Source organism: Silurus aristotelis (assembly GCF_946808225.1).
Source record: "Silurus aristotelis genome assembly, chromosome: 24".
Lineage (NCBI taxonomy): Eukaryota > Metazoa > Chordata > Actinopteri > Siluriformes > Siluridae > Silurus > Silurus aristotelis.
In genome coordinates, this window is record NC_139597.1 from 2507292 (window position 1) to 2532409 (window position 25118).

General features: G+C 38.4%; 1 protein-coding gene across 4 annotated transcripts; it reads left to right on the top strand.

The window, feature by feature from the left end:
• Window positions 1–831: 831 nt before the first annotated feature.
• LOC310718862 (uncharacterized protein) lies at window positions 832–25118 on the top strand. 4 transcript variants are annotated; one of them, XM_083527930.1, is made up of 3 exons: window positions 832–1020; window positions 1075–1152; window positions 20673–25118. In XM_083527930.1, exon 3 carries the CDS (start codon window positions 20709–20711, stop codon window positions 24741–24743), a length of 4035 nt encoding a protein of 1344 aa, XP_083384056.1. In that variant the 5' UTR covers window positions 832–1020; window positions 1075–1152; window positions 20673–20708; the 3' UTR covers window positions 24744–25118. The 4 variants fall into 4 exon arrangements, with proteins under 4 accessions (XP_083384056.1, XP_083384057.1, XP_083384058.1 ...); XM_083527931.1 differs by having other exon boundaries at window positions 832–1019; window positions 1084–1152; XM_083527932.1 differs by lacking the exons at window positions 832–1020; window positions 1075–1152 and adding an exon at window positions 4759–4819.

A 25118-nucleotide genomic window follows, 5' to 3' on the forward strand; every position in this document is an offset into this window, starting at 1 on the left:
AACTCTCACTTTGGTAGGACAGAATTTTACCCAAACCTGAAATCTTAATTTTTGGTCTGTTCTACTGCTTTGCAACTGAGATCATATCTCAGTACAGAGACCATTACAATAATACCACACATGAAAAGGTTAAATTAATAAATTCTTAAGATATAATGAGTACAGTATGCGAGTATAGTAGCTTAAATTCCAGGAACTTATAAATCAACTTTGCCTTAGAATAAATGGTTTTCTCTCCTCAGATTAAAGAGATCCTCTCCTCAGATTAGAGAGATCCTCTCCTCAGATTAGAGAGATCCTCTCCTCAGATTAGAGAGATCCTCTCCTCAGATTAAAGAGATCCTCTCCTCAGATTAGAGAGATCCTCTCCTCAGATTAAAGAGATCCTCTCCTCAGATTAGAGAGATCCTCTCCTCAGATTAAAGAGATCCTCTCCTCAGATTAAAGAGATCCTCTCCTCAGATTAGAGAGATCCTCTCCTCAGATTAGAGAGCTCCTCTCCTCAGATTAAAGAGATCCTCTCCTCAGATTAGAGAGATCCTCTCCTCAGATTAGAGAGATCCTCTCCTCAGATTAAAGAGATCCTCTCCTCAGATTAAAGAGTTTATTGTTTTGTTGCATGGCAGTTCTGGGGGTCTGGCCTCATGGAGAGATCTGACCATCCTTACAGTGCTTTGGTTTATTTTTTTAATGGGGGGGGGGGTGGTCTTTAGATGGGAAGAGAAATAACTAAATGGCTAAAGTTTAAAGCATTGCAAACATCATGACGTCTCGAAGTGGGCGGGTCTATAAACGGACTAGGAGGAGGTGGTTAAAATTCAAAAGAAGAAAGAATGAGCACGCGCGTGTGTAAGAGTTAGTGTGTGCGTGCATATGTGTGTGTAAGAGTTAGTGTGTGTGCGCATGTGTGGGTGTGTGCGTGTGTGTAAGAGTTAGTGTATGTGCATGTGTGTGGGTGTGTGTAAGAGTTAATGTATGTGCGTGCGTGTGTGGGTGTGTGTAAGAGTTAGTGTATGTGCATGTGTGTGGGTGTGTGTAAGAGTTAATGTATGTGCGTGCGTGTGTGTGTGTGTGTGTGTGTGTGTGTGTGTGCATGGGTGGATCACAGACTGGATTATCACCAAGTGAATGCTGAAGTCGTTGTGGGCATCTGTAAGTAAGCATTTTGTGTGCAAAAAAAAAAAAAAAAATTATAATATATTTTATAATATATTTATAATAATTATGTGTATATATAATTATATGTATATATCTGTGCTAATTGGAAATTAGACTTCAATCTTATCTGCATTTTAATTTTTTTTTTATTGTTTTTTCCCCTCTAATTTATATTGAATTTTTCGATTTTATACTAGTTGTGTGAGATTTTCTCATTTCTTGATAATTTCTTTATTTTTGCTTCAAAATAAATTCCTCTGCTCAAACCTTATATGCAAAGCATGTGTGTAGGCTTGGTGAGGAGGAATCCTTTCTAATGTGTGTGTGTGTGTGTGTGCGTGTGCGCGCACTGAAATCAAGATTCAACTGACTCAAGGAGTCAAAATGTTTGATCAGACATTTCCATTGGACAGCATCGTGTTTAAAATCAAAGCGTGTTTTATATAAAAATGGTCAGATGCGTGTTTGGAATTTGTAGAGGAACGAAAGGAGTCGGATTGACACGAGTCATTCAAACGAGTCATTCGGATCGATTCAGATTCCTTGACATAATTTCCGCTGAGAGCTTCAGCAATATAAGCACAGACATTAGTTAATTTAGGCATAATACTGTAAGGGACCTGAATTACTTAATGGGGATTTGCAATATTCCGTTTAAACAGCCATTATTTTTGTGAGTCGAGTTATTTGACTCAGCTGACCAAAAAGAACCGACTCTTTCGGCTCAAATAACAGCTCAATGCTATTCTGCTGCTTAAATATTAAATGGTTAGATTATTGGTATTATTAGAACTGATCGATTTACAGTTATTATTTTATCATTTAATTTAGTTATAGTGTCTTTAATACACAGTGACCAACTTTGATTACTATTAACTCCAAAATTTGACTTTCCCTGATTAGCATTATCTTGTAAATATCCTTCTTTGGTGCATCATTCAGGGGTTCGTCCTTTTTTTTTTTTTATTTAAGGCACATCTACAATCTTTCCACTTGCTTGTTATGTTTCATTCTTTACTTCTGACCCTGAACAGTGATTTTATTCATCACTCATCTGATCATGTGTAATTAACCTTCTTCTTCTTCTTCTTCTTCTTCTTCTTCTCCTGATTTGTGTTGCACATTATTCTGCACAATTGCTTAAATGAGCAAATATTTTTACTAATAATATTAGTAAAAATCTGCCAGCCAAGTGCTTCTCTGCACAGCATCATCCATTCCAAGGTCTTCAAGTCTTCACTAAAACGACACTATCGTCAATTCCTACTTTCGCATGTGGCTGCTGATTTAATTTTATTTTTTGCTGGAAACTTTGGTGTCTTCTAAACCCCGTTTCTGACCCATCGTGGAGACGTTCCTCGAACTTGTTCCCTTGTTAATAACGTCTATCTGGATTTAAAACTGCTAAGACTTTGGAAGTTCTTTGACTTCTGATGAACCAAATACTAGTACGCGTTGCATTCTTGAAAAAAAGAACAAAATCTAATATAAAAATGCTGAAATCAAACAGAGAGAGTTTTTGACTCTGATTGATTGTCTTTATTAATGTATAATTAAAAAAAGTAAAGAATTTTGAGAATATAGCAAAATGACAGTGAAACAGTGTTGAATCAAGTGGCATGCTAATGTTGAAATACTGTGTATATAAAAGGAAAGTACAGGAGAATGTGAAATTTCTTTCTTTTTTTTTTCCGCCTTACACTAATAAACCTTGAACCAAGAAAACGCCGAAGCGTGACCTTCACTGATGTTGCTGATGTTAGAATCAACATATCTGAAGCAATGTACTTTACTTTCTACTTCTGTCAGGAGTAATAATTGCGTCAGAGGAGTAGATGGTCGTGGTTTGAGGTGGTTTCTGTATTAGAAGGCCATGAACAGGAAATAATTATTTGAGGCTAATAATTGACTGTGGGATAGAGGATTGTGTGTTTGTTGTGTTTTGGTGATCTTGCATAGAACTCTCGACTTTGTTTCTGCTGAATAAAGTTCTTCTTCTTTGACACCAGAACTCTGGACTCTAAACTCTCTTGCGTTTGGGATTTTTAACTTTCTTACTGAATTTGTTTCTTTTGGTAACAAGTTTTCACGACCGAGCAATCAAGAAGTTGTTTGTGCTAGCTCAATGTTTAGAAGGAGAAAGAGCTTTATTGGCAAGTATGTTTGCACTTGAAAATAATTAGTTTGGATTACAGAAACTCCCAGTTGCACTTTTTTTTTTTTTTTTTTTTTTTATTTTAAGGGAAATGGAAAAAAATAAGGAAGGATGGATGGATAGGTAGATAGATCTTTGTCATTACATACAAGTTTATTGGTTAGCCCCAGAACAATCACTGCCACTGTCAACTTCACCAACAGGAGAAGTAGGACCATAGTTACGGCCACCCACACTGACACAAGAAGCTGCACCATCACTATCATTATAAATAGTAGCATTATCCAAGGTAGGGGTAGGAGAGACAAGACAAAGCATTGGCAACTTGGGGGATACGCACAAGACGATAAGATGCCACATTCTAGTCAAGTCAAGTCAAGTTTATTTCTATAGTGCTTTTCACAACAGACATTGTCTCAAAGCAGCTTTACAGAAATCAACAGTGATGGTGAACGGTGTGTATTTATCCCTGATGAGTAGCCGTGGCGACTGTGGTGAAGATAAAACTTCCTTAGATGTTATGAGGAAGAAACCTTGAAAGGAACCAGATTCAAAAGGAGAACCCATCCTCATTTGGGTGACATCAAGAGTGTGATTTTTAGCATCGACCAGAAGTGCAAATAGTAGCAATTGTGCAAATTGACAAGTGCAGATAAATATACATGCAGTACATATACTTGCAAATATACAGTGTAACCTTGACTCTCGCGACCTCGATAGTTTGCGACTTTTAATTTGGAACCGGACTGAGAATAACTCGTAAAAAATCTGACAGTTCGGAGTAACATTTCAAAACAGAGTTTGTACCAATAAATTACATAATATTTAAAAAACTATTTTATTATTATATTCTTCAATTAAAGTAGTAAATAAAACATGTATGACAAGTAATTCGCAATTCATATTGAGTTTACAGTATAGTACATGTACAATTGCCCTTAAAAAAGAACCATCAAAAGGAGAGTCAAAACCTCACCATTTTTTGTTACTCACAAGGAGTCATAGAACGTATGTATAAATACTATATATACATGTGTATATGTATATATAACTGCCACTGCTCGACCCTTAAACAAAGCTCCTATCGCTCAATTACAATTTTATCTTGCTTCGGTTGAGGATGTCTGCCAAACATTCTGGTGGTCTTCTGATAAACACGGCATGGTTCCTGTGAAGACACTATAAACTATTGGCTGTAATCAGTAAGGCTAGTGGGGTCATAATCAAAGTCCCTGCTGGAGCCCAGGATTTGTAGGAGATCCTGGGTGTGATTTAATAGGGTAGACGGACAGGAGTTATCTGTAAGGGTGAGGTTTCTTTAAAGTTAATTTCACAGCCAAATGCACAGCGGGGGCATTGCGATGTCCTGGCAGCTGAAGGATGATAAAGGAGATCTTCTGTTGCGTTTAAACTTTTAACCTGTCCACTATCGTTTGTTTTTGTAATGCATGAGATATTTTGTCTGGTGCAGAGCCAAGTCAGTATACACAAGGCAGCACTTAATCGGTAAGTGGAATCAGTACAACATACTTCGTTTTTGATTGGGGTTTTGTAGAGTAATAAATGTTTCAGAAAGCCAAAAGTTGGAGTTGCTGAGACACAAGTTACACAGATGGCTAAAGATGGTAGATCAAGACGGTGTGTGGACTTGTTAGATATGTATCATGCCCAAACGAAACTTAATTCTTGGAGAGGTTTTCCATGCGATCCACGATCTACTGTGGTGCCTTTTCTGATCAGGGAAGAATCACAGCATGGCGCAAATGTTCTTCAGTTTAATGCGGATAACAGACAAGTAGAACCAGTGTGTGGCTCATCTTAACATTAACAATGGCCACTTTAAATCATTTACGATTTAGGCCAGACCTGGGCAAACTACGGCCCGCGGGCCACATCCGGCCCTTTGCGTGAGGCCAATCATAAATTACAGGGATGCACCGAAAATTCGGCCACCGAAATACCTAAATCACCGAAACAACACGCCAGAAACACAATTGTAATGATGCAAAAAAAAGCGCAGCAGCACACGGTTATCTGGATAAGAGCCATCATGTCTGCGGTGTGCGGATAGTGATTTGCAAAACATGCAATGCTGAAATTTCAAGAGGGGGTGTATCTGCAGAGAGTTTCTCCAAGTCGGGTTTAATTTATCACCCGAAATCCAAACATCCCGATTGCCTTTCTAAATATGAGAAGAACGCGGCGCAGAAAAGTAAAGTCAATCCGAGCATGCGCACTCCGTCTGTAGAGGACGTTTTTGAAAAGGCAGGAAAGTTTTCCAGTGATGGTGCCAAGGCAAAAGGCATAACACAAAAAAATTATGGATTTCAGTGCCTTAGATCAGTGGTCGCCAGTGGCTCGACGGGTTGATCTTTGAAACATTCTCCGTGGATCCCGAAAATAATAATAATTATAATATAATATTATTTATTACACGTTTTTTCTTAATGCTGTAGATTAGAACCTTTCATTCACTTGAATGGGCTTCCAAACGTTCGGCGGTGAATTATTTTCGTTTAACAGACCGCTGCTAATAATAATTAGCTGCCTGTCTGTCAATACTATGAATGGTAACAAATAAATAACAATAATTTATAATAAATAAAACACTTTTGTAATTGATTTATTCTTTGAATTGCAATGCATTGATTTTAGTTAGGTTAGTACTCCTTTAAAGCCATAAATGCAATGGTTCTATAAATTGACAATCTTTTCTTTTGGTGTTTCAGTTTTGACCTTGGTTTCCTCATTTTTGGTTTTTGGTTCCGGCCAAGAATTTTCATTTCAGTGCATCCCTAAAATATTATCGTTCGTTTGGCCCTCTGACACAATTCAGGTTTCTCATGTGGCCCCTTGTAAAAATGTATTGCCCACCCCTGATTTAGGGCCTTTTTAATGCAGATAACAGACGTGTATATATATTGGAAAAAACTGACCTACAAATGTTCCTGTTTGGGTTAGAAGACACAATAAGTGGAGATGTGTGAGCCCAGATAAAGACTTCCTGTATACTTTACAAGCTCTAATCGTAAAGACCATATAGACACAAAATAAACAACATAGGAATGTGTTTAGAGAATCAGTGTGCGGCTTATCTTAACACTAACAGCACTGGTTTTGTGTATTTCCATGTAACTGCCTGGCTTTATTTATGCTGAATAATTTGGCACCACAACTCTGGATCCTGAACTTTAGTTTACTTGTTATTGGACGTGTTGCTATTAATGATAATTAGCCATGACAATCTCCCAGTGTTAGCATAGCAACGGCAAATATATGTGGTCTCATATGCACACATACACCCAGTAGACCATTACTAGAGATCAACCGATTTGACGTGGATTTTACCGATACCAATAGCTAGGTTGGATTGTACCGATAACTAGATAAAAAAAATATATATATATATATATATAACCCTGCATGTAAAATAGTACGAAACTTTATTCAAAAATTTTTTTAAAGGTTCTGAATCATAAAAATGAAATAAATATGAATGTAAAAAATGTTATTGATAAATAGTGTGGAAAATAAGACACGCATTTAAATATACAAAAAGACATTCCAAATAAAATAAATACAGTAACATCCAAAATGAGTAAAAAAAAGACAATTCATATTAACAGCACGTGACATTAGTGATTCGCCTCTAGAGGCCTCTCTCATACCCGGAAAAACTATCGGTATGGAATTTTGCCAATAGTTCCAGCAACTATTGGTTTTTGATTGATCAGCAAACCGATGAATCGGTTGACCTCTAACCAGTACTAACACTAATACACATAAGTAATCCAGTACATAGTTGCAATAATAAAAAGTAGTAATGAAATAATAAATAAATATTGGAAGTAGCAGAATCTTATTTTGTTATAATTGATCAAATAAAGGGAAGCTTGCACATATTAATGAATAGGCCAAATATATAAATCCAAACAGGAGATCTATGAAAAGGTCTGGTTTGGTTCAATGAATTAAAATTTTGTGCCAGCTGAGATAAAGTTTTATTTATATATATATATCAGGAAGAGTGTTGGGGAAACCAAAGGTAAGAAAAACAAAACCTAAGGGGAATTTTAAATGGGGGAAAAAGTAAATGAAATTTGGTAAATGTTTTTTAATTTTAATTAACAGTATACTGGATTTTATAAGGCTTTTTGGCTTGACCAGCGAAGGAGCATTTGTTAATCAGTTGGGTTTCATGTCCCAGACATCCCTTTTAACCTTTGACTTTTGATTATAAATTACAGACTGGGCTTCAAAGTCTACAATTATATTGGGGCTTCATGTCTAAGTGTCCCAAAAGACACTAAATAGGACAGTTCTCTGGTCTCATCACCTTTCTTCAGAAATTCCAATGTCAAGACAGTCACCCAAATGTCTGGGTGCTAATGGATAACCCCCCATACTCCCAATACACAACACACACACACGCGCACACACACACACACACACACACACACACACACACACACACACACACACACACTAGCCCAGCCTAATTAGTTACACTCTAAAGGCTTATGTCCAGGTGTATCAATGTATCTCGCCATAATGCTGTTTATCTATTTCTCTCTTGGTATCAAAATGATTTGCTTTTTCTTTTCTAAACAATTGTGTATGCTATGTGATTTATAAAGTGTACCATACTGTTTTTACTATACTTCGGGTAAAACTTCAGCCATAAACATGCAAATGGGCCTTAAACGGAGACAAGGAAACGTTTTACTGCTCAAAATTGCCTCATGCCTTGTATTGCCTATTCTCTCTCTATATACTTGTATGTTTGTATTGAGTTTAGTCTTATGTTACTTGTAGTCCCATTCATTAAATGCCTCATATTCACAAGTGATTGTCTCAATCAATTGCTCACAATTCGAAGTCACTGAATACTGATTCTGCTACATGCTAAGTTACAGCTAGTCTGGTATAAAGTAGGGAGTTGTTTCTTTCCTGGCCGGGGAGATAACCTTTTTTAGAACTGATAAATGATGATACTGTCTGCTCGGTGGACGGACAGATCAAATAATTGTAACATTTATTCTATTACCGTTAAGACCTAATCGAAATATTCATAATGAATTATAACCTGTTATAATTACCCGTAGATATTTCCCTTTTCGCGAGCTAATTTGCTACACTAATGTAGGATGCGAAAGGGTTTTGCGTAGAAGAATTAGTGAGCAATTTGTTCTGTTACTGGTATAAATTATATGAAGGAAGTGCAGGGGAACGAAACTTGAGCTGCACCAGGAGAAAAGTGCAGGAGAGTGACCTCGACTGGAGATAGTAGTTGAGGAACCAAGCTTTTGTTTTAGCAAGGGGGGGAGGAGTGGGGGATGAGATCAGTGTGTTAGAACAAAGATGTCTGTGTGTTGGGGTTTTTAAAAAAATAGCTATTTTATTCCTATATATAATTGTAGATTCCTATCTATCTTTTCTTTCTTTCTTTCTTTCTTTCTTTCTTTCTTTCTTTCTTTCTTTCTTTCTTTCTTTCTTTCTTTCTTCCTTCCTTTTTCTTTCTTTCTTTCTTTCTTTCTTTCTTTCTTTCTTTCTTTCTTTCTTTCTTTCTTTCTTTCTTTCTTTCTTTCTTTCTTTCTTTCTTTCTTTCTTTCTTTCTTTCTTTCAGCCCAGACAGTAAGACATTTCCATTATGTTGAGATCAGGACTTGTTGTTGGAGGCCAAACAATCAACACCTCTGAACCGTTCACCTTGACTATTGATTTCTGTAAAGCTGCTTTGAGACAATGTCTGTTGTGAAAAGCACTATAGAAATAAACTTGACTTGACCTTGTTCTTCTCTACTCTGAAGATAGGGCTGAATGACATTGTTGACATAGTTGTATGCTTGGGTTCTTTGTCCTGCTGCAGAATACATTTTGGGCCAATCAGACGCCTCCCTGATGGTACTGCATGATTTATAAGTATCTTCCTGTTTTTCTCAGCATTGAGGACACCTATAGTCCTGACCAAATCTCCAACTCAATTTGCAGAAATGCAGCACAAACTTAGAGGAAACCACCACCATGCTTCACTGTTGCCTGCAGATACTCATTAACACACATGCTGCCATTTTTCTGCCTCCAGTTCCCATGTATTAGTGCTTAATCGTTGTTTGGCTGGCAGTTTGTAAATCATACACTCTGTTATAATCTTGAGTTTGTGCAAGTGTAAAAGGTGTGCAGGTCTAAGAATTGAAAAGACGATCACAGCAAATATTAATCTGATTTAGATTTTTTATTCTGTTCGTATACTTTTTATTTTGAAAATTAATAAATGAAGAAATAATGTATTAATTTATATTACATTTTATCGAAACATTCAGCAGCTCTTTCAATGTTTTGTCTTTCGTTCTTTATTTATTTTTCTTATTTTTAACATTGTATATTAACACTGAAAAGTAAATGAAAAAGTGATCAACAATCCAGAATGTTTTATATTTGAGATTGCCCAAATTAGCTATTATTAGATTTGATGTGTTTTAGTTTATGCCCGTTTTACTTTATGCCGATGTACATTTAATACCTTTTAAAATTCAGGTGGCCGACATATTTTAGGGAATGGACATTAGATCAGTTTGGTCTGATAAGTTCAAACTCCTGATTTTGTGGTTCCCGCTGTAAAGCATGGAGGAGGAGGTGTGTCGTAGAAATTTCTCTACTCTCTCTATGTCAAAAAATGATAAGGAGTCAGGATAACATCAAAATCCTTTATTCAGCACCACTTTGAGTGCTTTCTTTAAGGTTTATATATTCTGTCTTGTCCAGCAGCCATTAGTTTAAACAAGTGTTTAGTTCCTTAAGGTGTACTTGAGTTCTCTAAAATTCCTGTTATATCAGGCAGTGTGGTTTCCTGTACTTGCGTGTAGGTGTGAGAATGGAGAGTGAAGGAAAAGCTGTGTAGGATAAATATAATATAGTTCTCGGTAAATTAATCTAAATTTGAGGCGGAAAGAGACGGAGACAATGAGACAAACGTAAGTTTAATGAAAGCTAAGACGAGGCTTGGCTTCACTGTGACTACGGTGGGAGACGAAGAAAGACCGGTATGTTTACTGTGTCTAAAAATGTTAGCAGTATGAAGCCAAATAAAGGTGTCACTGTCTAAGGTGTCACTTAGACATTACACCCCAATCACGGTGTTTTCTTTAATGTTAATAAGAATACAATGTTATGCAGAGGTGTATGTAAAACAATTTTATAGACAAATGATACTATTTACAGTCACGGCAGAGAGTTGGGGAGGTTTACTACTTGGGTGGTTCCATGAAATTCCGGAGCAAAACCGGTCGCTTTAAGGATGGATTGGACTGTCGTTAATGTCAACAGACCGCTACATTGACTCAGGACTACTTTTCGGTTCTGATCACCATCACTGTACCCTGCAACATCGTATATAATCTGCTATAAATTGACATTTGGTGCAACCCAGATGAGGACTGGTTTCCCTCTTAAGTCTGGTTCCTCTCAAGGTTTCTTCCTTATGCCGTCTCGGGGAGTCACCACCGTCTCATTCATCAGGGACAAACTTACACTTATAAAGAACATATTCACTTTTAATCACCACATTATCTGTGTAAATCTGCTTTGAGACAATGTTCATTGTTAAAAGTGCAATACAAATAAAAATGTATTGAGTTGAATTGAATTAATGGTTATTTTGATAATCGATTCATCAGACGATTATCCCCAAACCCCCCTCCCTCGACATTAATTGGATGTTGACAACTATGCTTAAAATAATCAACATAAAATATGATGCATTGTTTTGAAAAAAATAGACATTTTGTGAAGATATAAGCATCTTAAATATATAATTAATTTAATTTTGTATAATAAATGATACATGCATAAAGGTGCCTGTATTATCTTACCGTCATGCTAACCCGTAACTTGAGCACGCCAAATACGTTCGTTGACGACAAATTTCATTAGCGATTGTTATCTTTTTTTTACGATTAGTTGTTGCAGCTCTAGCCTATAATCATGTCCATCCACACTGATGCATGAAGCGACGCTGGCGTTATCATACTCCGGAGAAGTGGTTGAGTAAGGGTGACGGACATCCGTTTGGGTAGAAGCGTCAGACACGTACAAGAAGGTACGATGGCCACATTCGTCCGTCAGGAGCAGGTGTGGAAGACAAAGTTTCCAGGAACAGCGAAAAATCAGCAGCCTAAAGATAATATTTTAGTATTAATATGAGGTAATTTGAGCACTTGCGCAGAATAATGTACTCCTTAAATTACTAACAAGTCACAAAAGCGTGCGATACAAAGTTGAAAAAGAAGTAGGGTACTTACATATGGTCAGATGAGCGATGAATGAGAATACTGCTCAGGGGAAAAAAGCAAAGAATGAAACATAACAAGGAAGTAGAAGGCTGTAGATGTTCCTTCATTTTTTTGGTCTGACTCTCAACCGGCCAAAGTTAATAGTAGCTAGTAGTCTAGACAAACTCCTATGACTTATTGAGGAACGATATTTGAAAAATGATAGTAATTAGTAAAGGCAAAAATTTGGGACTTTCCCAAGCTAATGTTAATCAGGGAAGGCCAAATTTTGGGGAGTTTCCAAAATTGATGGTAAACACAGATGCTCAATGTGTATAAAAGAAGGTGGCTTGTCGTTTGATTACAGACCATCTCTGACATGTCGTGAGTATGCTCTCGGATTGGCTTGGAGTCTTTTTGAAAAGAATTATTCTGACAGCATTAATACTGGAAGACCCAACTAATGTTGGGAATGAATGTTTCGTAAAGAATTTTCTGAAATTGGTGGCTCGTATGGGGAAACAAACCCCTGTCTTTCATGTGATGGGCAAGTCACTCCACACCTCTGGGAACTCCTCAATATAGCTGGAAAACCATTCCAGGTGATTATCTCATGAGGGTGACATGAGCCTGGCAATAGTGTGCAAAACAAAAGGTGGTTAATTTGCGATCTGTGATGCGATTGACGGTGCCTTGTGATATCATCACTGACTGATATCAAGGAAGATATCAGATAACATCTACGTTCTTTGCTATAATTCAGGAAACAGGCTAGTATATATGCAGACAGGGAGAACTAGCTAGAACTCTCTTATTTGGTAATACGTCCAAAACAATGTAAACCAGATGTGTGTTAGCCACATAATTTTACTTGCAGTCATGGTTTATTCTACATTCCCTACTATATAAGAAAAATACTATATAAGAGTTAAGCCGGACATGGTCATCTACTGTGTACTTGCGTTCTATTTAGCCTTACAGACTCCCAACACCTATGTAATACGAGAAGCGGTTATAATATTAACATTATGCTTTTTTTTTGCTTATTTACAAGCTTAATCTGCGCCAGGTACAAATTTGTACTTTATTAAAATGATAACTGTCTCATTATCTATTGCTATTCTTGTGGTCTCTTTGCAATACAGTGCAGGACAGAACTATTAGCAGGACATGCTAATGACATGGGGGAGGGGCTGAGGGCAATTCAGTAGTGTAAAGCACTAATCTTGCACTAAGAACACAAGACTTCACACTTCTATTGTTGTTAATAAAGTTCTTCTTCATCCCTAGGTTTAGGTGCTGTGAGGATTTAAATGTTCTCCTGTTGTTATTTAAATATGGAGACATTTGAGAGGCAGACGCTCCGTCGTTATGCATATAAGGACACTTTTTGACACCTAAACCAGTGGTTATTTTGTTGTATTTATCCGCCACACCTCAAAGGCCGACCGGTTCGTGAAAATATTGTCTGACATTAAACTTGTCCGTGGTGCGAAAAATGTTGGGGACCGCTGATCTAAACCAATCATTTCCTTTTAATTCATACCCTGCATTCATTTTTGGTAAATCGTTCAGCTTGTAAGAAAAGAACGGAACCTCTCTCTCCTCAAGCCACAAAACATATTTGACCTTTTAAATAAATCAATTACAATTTGTTGTTGTATGCTGATGTAAGGTAGTTGCTATGTTGCACCCCTAGGTGGCAGTGTGATTTCTATTGTTTTTGGATGTTCACTATACCTATTTGTCCCTCACAAGTTCTTTTCAAACGAACTGGTGTACTTCAGTAACTAAAAAATAAGGGGAATTTCAAGAAAGGGGAGGAAAAAGGTAGTTTCTGAGGAAAACATTATGTAAAATGCTAACATGGTATATAAATTAGAAAAGGAGGAGTTTTCTGACAATAAGGGGACATTTCTGAGATGTATGTAAATTAAAAATGGGAGGAGCTTAGGAAACGGGAGTATAAATTGAGGGGACTTCAGAGTGAACTGTGGACTTCGGTTGGCATTTGCCATTGCTGTTTGGGGAAGTACCTTCTAAAAGCTCATTGGAACATGCTGATCGACTGCAAAAAAGCTGAAGCTTGCACCTTCTCACCCAGGTCTGGAAAATCTCTTCATTTATTGGAAATTTCAGATTTAATCAAGAATTTTAGATTTATTTGCCAGGCATTAATCAAGTCTAGTCAAGATTATATCTATTGCGCTTTTCACAATGGTCATTGTCTCAAAGCAGCTTTACAGATTATAAGAATGAATGTGAATGATGTGTGTTTATTTCTGATAATGAAGACTGGAGCGACTGTGGCAGAAAAAAACCCCTTAAATGTTATGAGAACTCATCCTCATTTGGGTGACATCAAGAGTGTGATCATAAATCTTTAAACAATACAGAACACTGGAGAGAGAGAGAACTAACATAAGTATTGGAATGTAAGATTATAAGTAATGTTCTTTCTACAGTCTTTTACAGTCATTTGGGTTTAAGGAACCAGGAGCTACTGAGCAACTCGTAAAATAGTTAAACATTTGAGATCATCACAGATCCAACACCAGCTTTTCCGTGCCAGAGCCTTTAAACACTCAAAGGTCCGGTGTCCAAACTCCACATGACGTGGAATCCAATTGGCGCTGGTACGTCTCTAGATGGGTCGGGATTTTGCAGGGTCGGCATCTACTTCTTTAACGGTCTATAATCTTCATGAGGTGGGACGTGACTGGGGCTGGAGCAACCTCAGGATGCCTCGGGATGGGGAGAGAAAGAGAAGCAGTGGAGAGGAATTAGCGTAGCTGCTGCTCATGATATTAACAGCACAAGTTGATAATGTGCATGTGATCAGATGTTCTGGAGCACAAGGTTATGATACGTGAAGTGTGTTATGTGTAAGAACTCGCTAAAAAGATACATCTTTAAACTGGGAGAGTGTGTCTGAGCCCCGAACACTGTCAGGAAGACACTTCCAAAGTTTAGGAGCTAAATGTGAGAATGTTCTACCACCTTTAGTGGACTTTGCTATTCTAGGAAGTACTAGAAGTCCAGAGTTTTGAGATCTCAGGAAACCTGAAGGATTGGAGCGTGTTAGAAGACTGGAGAGATACATGGAGCCAAATCATTTAGTGTTTTGTAAGTAAAAAGCAGTAAGTTGTAGTGGATTAGAAACTTAACAGGAAGCCAGTGTAGGGATGAGAAGATTGGGGTTATATGGTGATATTTTCTCGACCTTGTGAGAACTCTGGCTGCTGCATTCTGGACAAAATGAAGCTTGTTTATTAATGATGCAGGACAACCACCTAGTAATGCATTAGAGTAGTCTATTCTGAAGGTCATGAACGCATGGACGAGCTTCTTTGCATCAGAATGACACTCTGCATCAGACCACATGTTTCTTAGCTTAGAAATATTTCTAAGGTGGAAGAAGCTGTTTTTGTAATATGGGTGATATGATTTTTGCAAGACAAGTTGGAGTCTAAAAAAACTCCCAGGTCTTTTACTGTTGAACTAATAGTTACAAAACATCCGTCTTAATGCAGGTGTTAAAATGTTGGAGCTTCTGTGTACTGGTTTTTGTGCCGATGAGCAAAATCTCTGTCGTATTAGAATTTAATAATAGAAAGTTATTGTTAGTGTTAAAACTGTTTTCACACTATCTCACACACATTCCTTGTCCGGTCAGTGTCTATAGGATATTTACGATGTTAGTCTGTAAGGTAAACAGAGAGTCTTATCTGGGCTCACACATCTCCCCCTAGTATATCCTCTTATCTCAACAGGAAACACTTTAGGTCAGCTTTCTCCCCAATATGTGTGTGCGTGTTCGTGTGTGTGTGGACTGTATCATCCTGTGTGTATAAATACGTGTCTGCCACCTGCAATAAACTGAAGAGGAACATTTTGTCACATTCTGTGTGCTGTGTATTTCTCCTTTCCTGAATTCAGAAAGGCACTACGGAGCATCACAGGTCGTATGGAAAATCTCTCCATGAATTAAGTTTCGTTTTGGGCATGATAAAAATCTAACAGTTATGCATCATCTAATCTTTTAATTCTTAATACACTTAGTTATCTGAGCTAATTGAGCTGTATCGCCTGGTTTTGATTAGATATATAGCCGGGTATCATCAGCATGACAGTGGAAGCTAATCCCATGCCTTCTAATAATATTTTCCAAGGGAAGCATATATATTGTGAAAAGCAGGGGTCCTAGAACTCAACCTTGTGGCACGCCTTAATTTACGTGCAATAACCTGGATAGTTCTCCATTTAAATCTACAAAATGGTAACGATCAGACAGACAGGATTTAAACCAGCTTTAATGCCTGCATATAGCTCGAGCAGCGTTTAGCGCCTGTCTGTAGCTTAACATACTGTATTTATATGCAATTCTTAATACCTCCAATTTAGATTTCCTCCATTTTCTTTCCAGATTTTGGGCTGTTCTCTTGAGGGCATGCGTATGACTATTATACGATGGTGCAGGTGTTTTTTCTCTAATATTTTTTAATTGGATGTGGGCAACGGTGTTTAATGTGCTAGTGAGGATAAGGTCTATGTTGTTAGTAATTTCTTCAAGATCATTAGCATTTAGAGGTTTACTGAGAAATTGAGATAAATCAGGCAGGCTATTTGTGAATCTGTCCTTAGTGGTTGGAACTATAGTTCTACCAGGTCGATAACATGGTGGGACGCAGCTAATCTGCTCTACTATTAGTGTGTACAGTATGAGGTAATGGTCTGTGATGTCATAACTCTGAGGTAAAATATCTATATCAGTGAAGATTGCTCCATGGGATATTATTAAGTAAGTTAAGGATTAAAATGATGAGTCGTTCTAGTGATGTTTTGTTTAACCCCAAAGCGTTAATTCCACAAATGATAGTCCTAGGGCATCATTTACATCATCTACTTGAATATTTAAATCTCCTACTAGCAGCACTTTATCAGAATTTATCAAGAGGTTTGAGAGAAAACAAGCAAACTCTTGAAAAAAAATTAACGTAGGGCCCTGGGGGTCTGTACACGGTGGCCAGAGCGAGAGATAGTAGGGGTGTTCTATATATGTCGGAAAGTACAACATTAAGAACGAGAACTTCAAATGATTTAAATCTGAATCCAAATCTTTGACTAACATTAAGAAAAGCACTATAAATGGTTGCTACACCTCCCCCACGGCCAGTTTGAGGGGGCTCATGCTTATAAGCATATCCTGATGGTGTAGACACGTTTTGACCCATATAGTCATTTGGTTTAGTCCAGGTCTCAGTGAGACATAGTGTTTAGAGATTATCATCTGATCTTATTTACAATGAGTTCTTTGGGTGCAATAAACCACGGTCAATTTTAGAACAAATAACAGAAGTAAATAAAAAGGTTACACAACATGATCAGCATAAAAACAAATATTTTAACAATACCATTTCTTTTGTTAACTGCAAACAGACTTTGTACCTGGCAGTAGAGACACACAGAGACTGTGGGGGAAGATCTGACTACAGATGCTTCCCAGAGTCTTTAGCCAAATCTCCTTAAATACCCAAACCACCATAAACACTCGTAAATTCAAAGTAATAAAAGCTTTGGAACTTCTTTGATGGGACATGAGGTGACCTGAAAAACCATTAAGGGATAAAACCAACGCTTGGTAACCAACCATCTCATTCGAGACAACTGTCACCTCAGAAGGACAGAATTTTTTTCAATCCTGAGATCTTTATTTTTGGTCTGTTCTACTGATATGGGACTGAGATCATTTCTCCAATTGCACTAGTATACAGAAGTATAGTAGCTTGAATTCTGGGAACTTCTAAGTCACCTTTCCATGACCTGGCCATATCCCTAGGAAGGAAAGAGGGGGCTTAAGGAAGGGTGAAAGGGCAGCTGAAAAAATGTCTTTCTCTCCTCAGATTAAAGAGATTTTCTCCTCAGATGAGAACGTTTTTGTTTTGTTACATGGCAGTTCTCAGGGTCTGACCTAATGTAGAGATCTGATCATCCTTACAAGGTTTACAGGAAAATATAAGTTGATAGCAGGACAGAGTCAGAGCTCTGAACCACCCTGCAAATGTGCAAGTCCTCACAAAGGCCCTCTTGAGTTCTGACGCTCCCAAGTTTCCAAAGGTAAATTTGGAAGACTTTATGACTTTAACAAGGCTTTATTATTGAGACTGGTTGGTCTGTGCATAGGACAACCCTCTCACAAGCTTTACGGAAAGCTAACCAATATTGCAGGGTAGCAAGAAAGTTTGTGCTCGGCAAAAACACACCTGGAAGACTTTGATGCTCTGGCTCAAGGTCTGATCTGACCAAAATTGTCATTTTTGGACTGAACCCCAAGCGCTATGTTTGGCGAAAAGTAAATGTAGCACACAGACTTGACTTGACTACCCAAAATCACGCCATACTGTACCTACTGTAAATCCTGGTGGTGGCAGCATTATGATATGGGGTTGTTTCTTTTCAGTGATTCAGTGATTGGTCAAGATTAAAGATCAAATATATGCAAGTATATCCAAATTCTTAAGAAAAACCAATGTCCCTCTATTGCTAAAGATGGGCAGATCATTCACCTTCCAGCTCGACAATGATCCTAAACAAACCGGCAAATGAACAACACAGTGGCATAAGGATAGAAAGATAAATGTCCTTGAGTGGTAAATCCGATCTATGGACTATAGGAGAGCAGTTAATTGCTGCTCAGCACAAAATTTGACTGATTTTGAGCAATTCTGCAGGAAAGAATTGACACATTTCTCAAGCCATGTCTGCACAGCTAGTACAGACATATCTAAAAAGATTAAAGGAGGATATAAAGCGAAAGGTCTCTGTATGAAGTATTAAATCTGCCGACTGATGACTTTTCTAACCCTGTTATTCTAGTTTTTCCAGTTTTTTCAATGCACTGGATAATTTAGTTGTGTGAGGGTTTGTGGTTCAGTCACAGCTGGCAAAATACAATAAAACCGAAGAGGGGTGAATTCCAGGGTTGGAGAGGAATTCCCCTGTTGTTCCAGTGAAGTGTAGGGCCAAATGGCCTGGCTCCCAAAAATGATTGCTTCCCTGGGCATAACCAAAAATACAAGGTTGAATAATAATCATAAAGCATAGTGTTGAGAGAAATTATGTACTTTACTCCAATTTATTTAATGATGGAAGAGTAATTAAGAAGATTAGAGGTGGAAGAATGCACAGGAGGGGGATACTCTGGAGAAACTTCATTGTGGGAGATAAAATGGGGGAGGTTAGAGAATAGTCAGTAGGAGATCAGTAGAACGGATAGGGATGGTGGAGAGAGAGAGAGAGAGAGAAGGAGGAGTTGATGCAGGTATGCGAAGATCATCTGTATCTTCATTCAGTTTGTGTCTCCTGGTGGAAAACAACAGGGAGGTCAGGCGAGGTCTGTGTGTGAAAGTGCCTTGCAGGTAGGGGTTATCTAAGAACCGTTGGGGCAGATAAGTGCTCAATGAATCGTGCCACCTTGGCCGCTAGGGAGTAGAGTTGAAATTGCCGATTGAAAATTGGAAAAAAGCTGTCTTTGAAGAATGCTCCTAGGAGCTGGTCCGGAACGTTTGAGAGAAGAAAGAGAAGTTAGCGAAGGTCAACAATATAATAACAGGATATAAGATTATTGTGTGCAGGTGGCGAAACCAGAGAAGACACACAATAGCATGCCTGTGAATGTTCTCATAAGGCAACGTAATCTACACTAAGGCCAGTATGACACAATCAGGACAATAGTGAAACATGTATGAACATATAATCCATGTAGGAGGATATTAGGTAAACTCAATAAAAGAATGTAAACAGCAAAAAGGCAATAAAAAAGGAGACTAAAAGCAGAAACTTTGCACATTGCAGATGCAGGAGGATAAAAGGGGCTGTAAAGTGATCGTTTAAGCACAAATGATGAGAATAAAAATCAGGGAAAACCTAAGGAAGAGAAGGTTTTATACAAATGCAATTTAATTTTTTATTTCTAACAACCAGGCTGAAAATATTAATTAATAATATTATTATAATTATATTTCTATGTCAACTAAAAATTAATATTAGTTGACATAGTTGAGGGCTAAGAGCTAATTTTCGTGGAAGCTGTCTGACACATTCGCTGACGTACATAAGTGCACTGATGAAGTTTATAAAGAAAAACAATAGTGGCATTCGTAATAAAAGCCTTGTAATTGTATTAAAGGGTAGTAAGTGGGATGGATCTGGCCCCATGGGCAAGTAAAATGTCCAGGTCTGGTCAAAAGAGAGACGGTGCAGGGGAAAGTCCACTCACTGCTGTATCCTGTTAAGGAATGATGGGAGGAAGGAAGCATGGGGTATTTCTTTAAGCAAGAGGGTGGACGAAAATAAGAGGATTTCAATAAGCTAAAAACAGTTAATAACTAAGTCCATGACTTGACTCTAAACTTTCGATTTGACTGCATTTCGCTTTTGCTTTTTGTCTTGTCCGTCTCACTCTTTCGTTCTTTCTTTCTTGCGAGTTTAGCACGTTTGTTCTCCGCCCATCAATCAGCGCAGTAGGTTCTGGAGTGTGAATAATTTTTTCTTATGCTATTTATTTTTTTTTTTTTTACTAAGTAATGGATATGATTTATAATGTAGTTAAGTACAATACTTTAAACAAAACAAACAAATAATAAAAACTTTGAAATTCTAAAATCTAGAAGTGCGCAAAAAAAGTAATTTAATCACAGTAACACGAGTAAAAGTAATTCATTACTTTTCACCTCTGGTAAATTTCCAGGTTATTCCCATTAATTCTAGGTTAATTCCCATATATTCCTGATATATTCCTAGTCTTGAAAATTCTCAGAATTTGACAACCCTAACTGTAAATTGCACAGGATAAGGGGACGTCTGCCAAATACTATAAATGTAAATGTAAGAACCCAGAAAGTGCAAACTCCTTCATCCTGAAGACTTTGTACTGTCTGTTATACGTCACCAAATCATTAAACCTTCTGACTCCATCATTCAGCTGTGCTTTGGTGTGATGTAATTTATTTTATAATGTAATGTATTAATGCAATTTTTGCTTCATTTATTCTTTACAATTAAGACTTTTTTTTTTCCTTTTGGAACAGTCCGAATCTACCTCATCATTGAGCAGCTAGGGGGAGATGAGATCATCCATCACCATGCAGTCCTACAATCAGACACCATCTGGTGGGCTTCAAATGCTCACACCACAACAGACTTCCTGTAGCAGAATGCAAAGCTCTACACCACAGACGCAGTATTACATGCACCAACAGAGGATCTCGCAACATCAAAATCATCATCATCAACAATATCAAGGGTCATGGAGCGGCCAGCCTTCTCAGTTACAGTCGAGCCCGATGCCTCAAGCGAGGAGTAGCGATTTCCAAAATCGGATGCTTTTCACAAATTCAGCTTCGACGAGATCTGCTTTTCCAGCTGCTCAGCATGGGAATGGAAATACTGTACCTCAACAGAATTATAATATGCCAAAATTTAATGCCAATAGTTTCGCTCCTCTTTTCCCTTCTCTTTATAACAATGCGAGTTCTGCGTCCGGGGAGAAGAACCTGACGCATCAGGCAGCTCTACCTCAGCACCAGTCTTTGAATGGACATCATAAAAGAATGCAGACTGACAATCAGACATTGCAAGAAGTCCCCAGAGGTCAGATAAGAGAAGGAAATGGAAATGGTGGTTTATATAGCTTTCCTAATCACCTCTCTGCTAAAACACAAAGACTCACTACTCCGAATTACAGTTCTCCGACTGGTACGAGCCACTCAAACTATAATGGGACACAGGTTCAATATTCATCCCAAATCCAGAACAATCCTGCCTATTACAGTCATTTTAACCTCAACGGGAAAAATCACGGAAGCTTACGGTCTAACCTGCCACATCCCCCATCATATACAAGCCAGCATGCTATAATTAAAACCCCACCGAATCAAATGATGAACCAAATTACAGCATTAAGTTTACATCAGGGCAGCGTCCAGACCCAACAAAGCAATACGTTACCAGTTTCAGGACATCAAAGCAAGACAAGCCACTTCGCTGTACCTGCTAATCAAGGCATCACCCACACAAAGCCACAATGCTTACAATTCAATAAAGGAAATACTGCGCTTCCTATGTCCTCTCAAGTAACAATGTCTTCCAGCATCCCTACCAGCAACTCCTACTTCCAGGCCAGCTTAATGGATTTGCTTACAGAGAAGGAAAACCCTCAAGTGCCCCCTCAAAGACACGACCCTAGTCCCGTGTCCTGCCTCGAGGCCAGGTTTGCTACACAGAGCCAAACACTAAGTCACATTACTACTAATCAGTTGAACCTGGACAATCAAAGCTCTGAAGGATTGTGGCAAGAATCCAACTCTGAAACAACGCTGCAGAGAAACAACGGACCCAAAAGCAGCGAGCACACCAAGAATGTAGCTAAACATCAAGAGTTGTTTGCGGCGTGGCAGAAAGTGGTTCTACAATCCCATAAAGCAGTCGCTGTAGTTCCACCTATTTCTCAGCAGGTCCCCAGTCCAGACATGAATATCGAGAGCATTCCTTTTAAAACCGATCAAGTCTCGGGCAAGAATGTGGAGTCAAATGCTCCCAGTCTGCCCAAACATAAAAACGAATCAACAGTTGATACTATAATACCTGAAATTCAAAGCACTGGCGTTGCACAGTCAAACATAAGCTCTCAGAACTTGGTTTGCTCCACTGCTTCAACATCAAAAAGTCCAGAGAATCACAGCGAAGGCAACGGTGCCAAATCGGATGGCGATTTATTCCATTTGTCTGAAGTTCGAGTGGGTACTTTTACGCATAATTCCTTTCTTTGCTTGCTCAAGCATTTTGAAAACACAAAGGGAACCCTGAAAAAACCAGTAGCAGATCTTGAAAAGTGTCTTTTGGACCTGTATTGGGGTGGTGGAAAAAAAAACGTACTAAAACGTGCGCAAACATTTCTGGCAGAGTATATAAATCTGTTATCAGCACTGTCCACAAAGGAAATTGAGACAGCGGTTTTTCAATATCTTCAGCACAAAGACTTAATGAGGCTGGCACCTCGTTACCACATTCTGAAAGATGACACAATCCTGCCAACTGACGAGTTCAGGTCCTCGTGGTTGAACCTTGATGGTCAGCCAGCCGATATAGAAAATATGCTTGCTGAACCAGTAATGGACTTTAATCTTCCTAGTTATGCTGTACAAGAAGGTTTCAACACCCTGAACCTTAATTCTGAACCTTCTACAACAACTGATTGCCAAAATGACGATGAAGAGATTTCAAACGTGATGGTATGTGAAACTGAATCAACCGATAAAATCACAAATAAGCAAGGAGATGAGAGCCTCGAGGACCATCAAGTGCAAAGTAGGAGTCTTGAACAATCTTTCCAGTCAGATGAAATCGCAGACCCCCTGAACGAGAGCATCAGAGAAGCAGAATGTGAGCAAGTCTGCAGAGATGCCGGTGAGAAAACCGGTTCTTCCTTTGAAATGGTTGAGCAGGGAGATCTTTCTATTGATTTCGATTTCAGCAAGGACTCCCAAACCTTTCAACATTTGCTTCAGTCATCTGATGCTGATGATACCAGTTTAAAGGGTTGCAACTTGAAAAAAGAGTCTACTCATTTGTGTCAAGTTGAAATACCAGAGGTTTCTGACAACCCAGACAATAGTGCCAACGCATTCTCTAGTCCAGTCAATCAAATCAAATTCACTTGCCCTCATGTAACTGCAAATGACTTGGACAGTGAACCGTTTTGCTCCAGGTGCTGGGAAGAGACGCCTTTATTAGATCTAGACCTGGAAGAAGCTCTGTTCAGCCCAGAGCCCAAAACTACAGAGGTTAGATCATTTGAATGTATTGTCTCAGAACCAGGTGATGCAACAGAGAGCTGTAGCTCACTTGGTGATGAATCAGCAGTGAAATGCACTGAAAGTGTTCACTTAACAATGCTAATTGAAGAACAAGTCTGCGAGACGAACAGTTCGGTGGCACCAGAGTTACCAGAGGCTCCATCTCCTGCACAAAACATCAAAACCCCAGTAGTTCCAGAGCAGCCCCAACCCCAATCAGGTGATATTTCTCCACTGTGCAACAAGTCAAAACCAACCAAAACTGCAGGAGATGCTTTTTGCACCACTGATATTGAGGCTGTTAAAACTAGCTCCCCAAAGCCTCATCCAAATGGACAGAATAGTGAAGATGAACCAACAGAAAAAGGAGAACTAAGAAAGTCTTCCATCAAGTGGAAAGCTCAAATAAATGCTCCTTCTTCACCATCTGACAAACAAAACCCAAATGGGAATGAATGGAAATATTCAAGTACATCAACCTGTGAAGCTAACATAAGGAAACCAGACTGTTCTCCAGATGCTTCAGAGCCGATCAAGGCTAATATGACCAAATCATCAAGTGGAAAAGTTTCTCCACCCAAATATCCACATAAAATTGTAAAGGTTTTCAAAACCGTATCAGTTCCTACCTTAGATGACCTTTTCACTCCTGATATTGTGGTCAAAAAAGCTAGTGCCCCAAAACCACACTCAGATGACCTCAGCGTTTCTTCTACTAAAGATGACCAGGGCTGCAAAGATAAAAGGGATAAAAGAGGAGAAAACAAGTCTCCAATCACATTGAAAAAACAAGGTTCTGGCCAAACTAATGAAGACACATGCAAGAAACAAACACCTGTTAAGTTTCAAGTGCTATACAGTACACCTCGCAAGAACGCCGGCCCAAACCAGGACAAGACCGGACAAAACAAGACAACGAAAAAACTTGCACTGTATGGATTACACAACAGCAACCGGAAAAGAAGAGAGGTTCACCACCACCAATGCTTCAACAGGGTGACGTTGTCCACGGCTCCTGCTTACATCACACTTTCAAATAGCCCCGAGAGTACCAAGAGCTACACGGACACACCTTCAGCTAAGCAAAAGGTCTACGACCAGTGGAGCAGCACGTTTTTTCCGGACACAAAAAAGAAACGTAAGAAACAGCAGAAATCTGAAAAAGTCGAACTGAAATCCAGGATACAAGCACTGAAAAAAAATCTTGTAGAAAAGCAATTCATAGATATGCTCGAGGATTTCGATGCGGGACCAAAGGCCAAGAAGATCAAGTTCAAGCGTGCTATTTTTGAAGAATTATTCTAATCGTGGGAACGCAAACTCCAACCGTTCTTATGTAACGCTAGAAAATATACTTGTACTGTACATTTACTGGTCTCAAAAACCCACTTAAAATGATATTTGTGGTAAAGTGTAAACTCTAGCTGGCTATTCCACCCAATTTTTATGCCGAATTTGCACTTTTCATTCCTGTCAGTTCCTGTTCTTGATTTTAATTGCCACATTTGTGGTTAAGACAATCGATTTTAAAAGATTTTTATATTTTTGCTCTGTGAGCTTGAACCTTGACTAGTGAGAACGTTTTAACTTTTTACAGTGCCTTTTTATATGTTGTTGCTATTTGACTGTTGTTGCCTGCATTATTCTACGTTCTTTTATAATAAAGTTTGTATAAACATA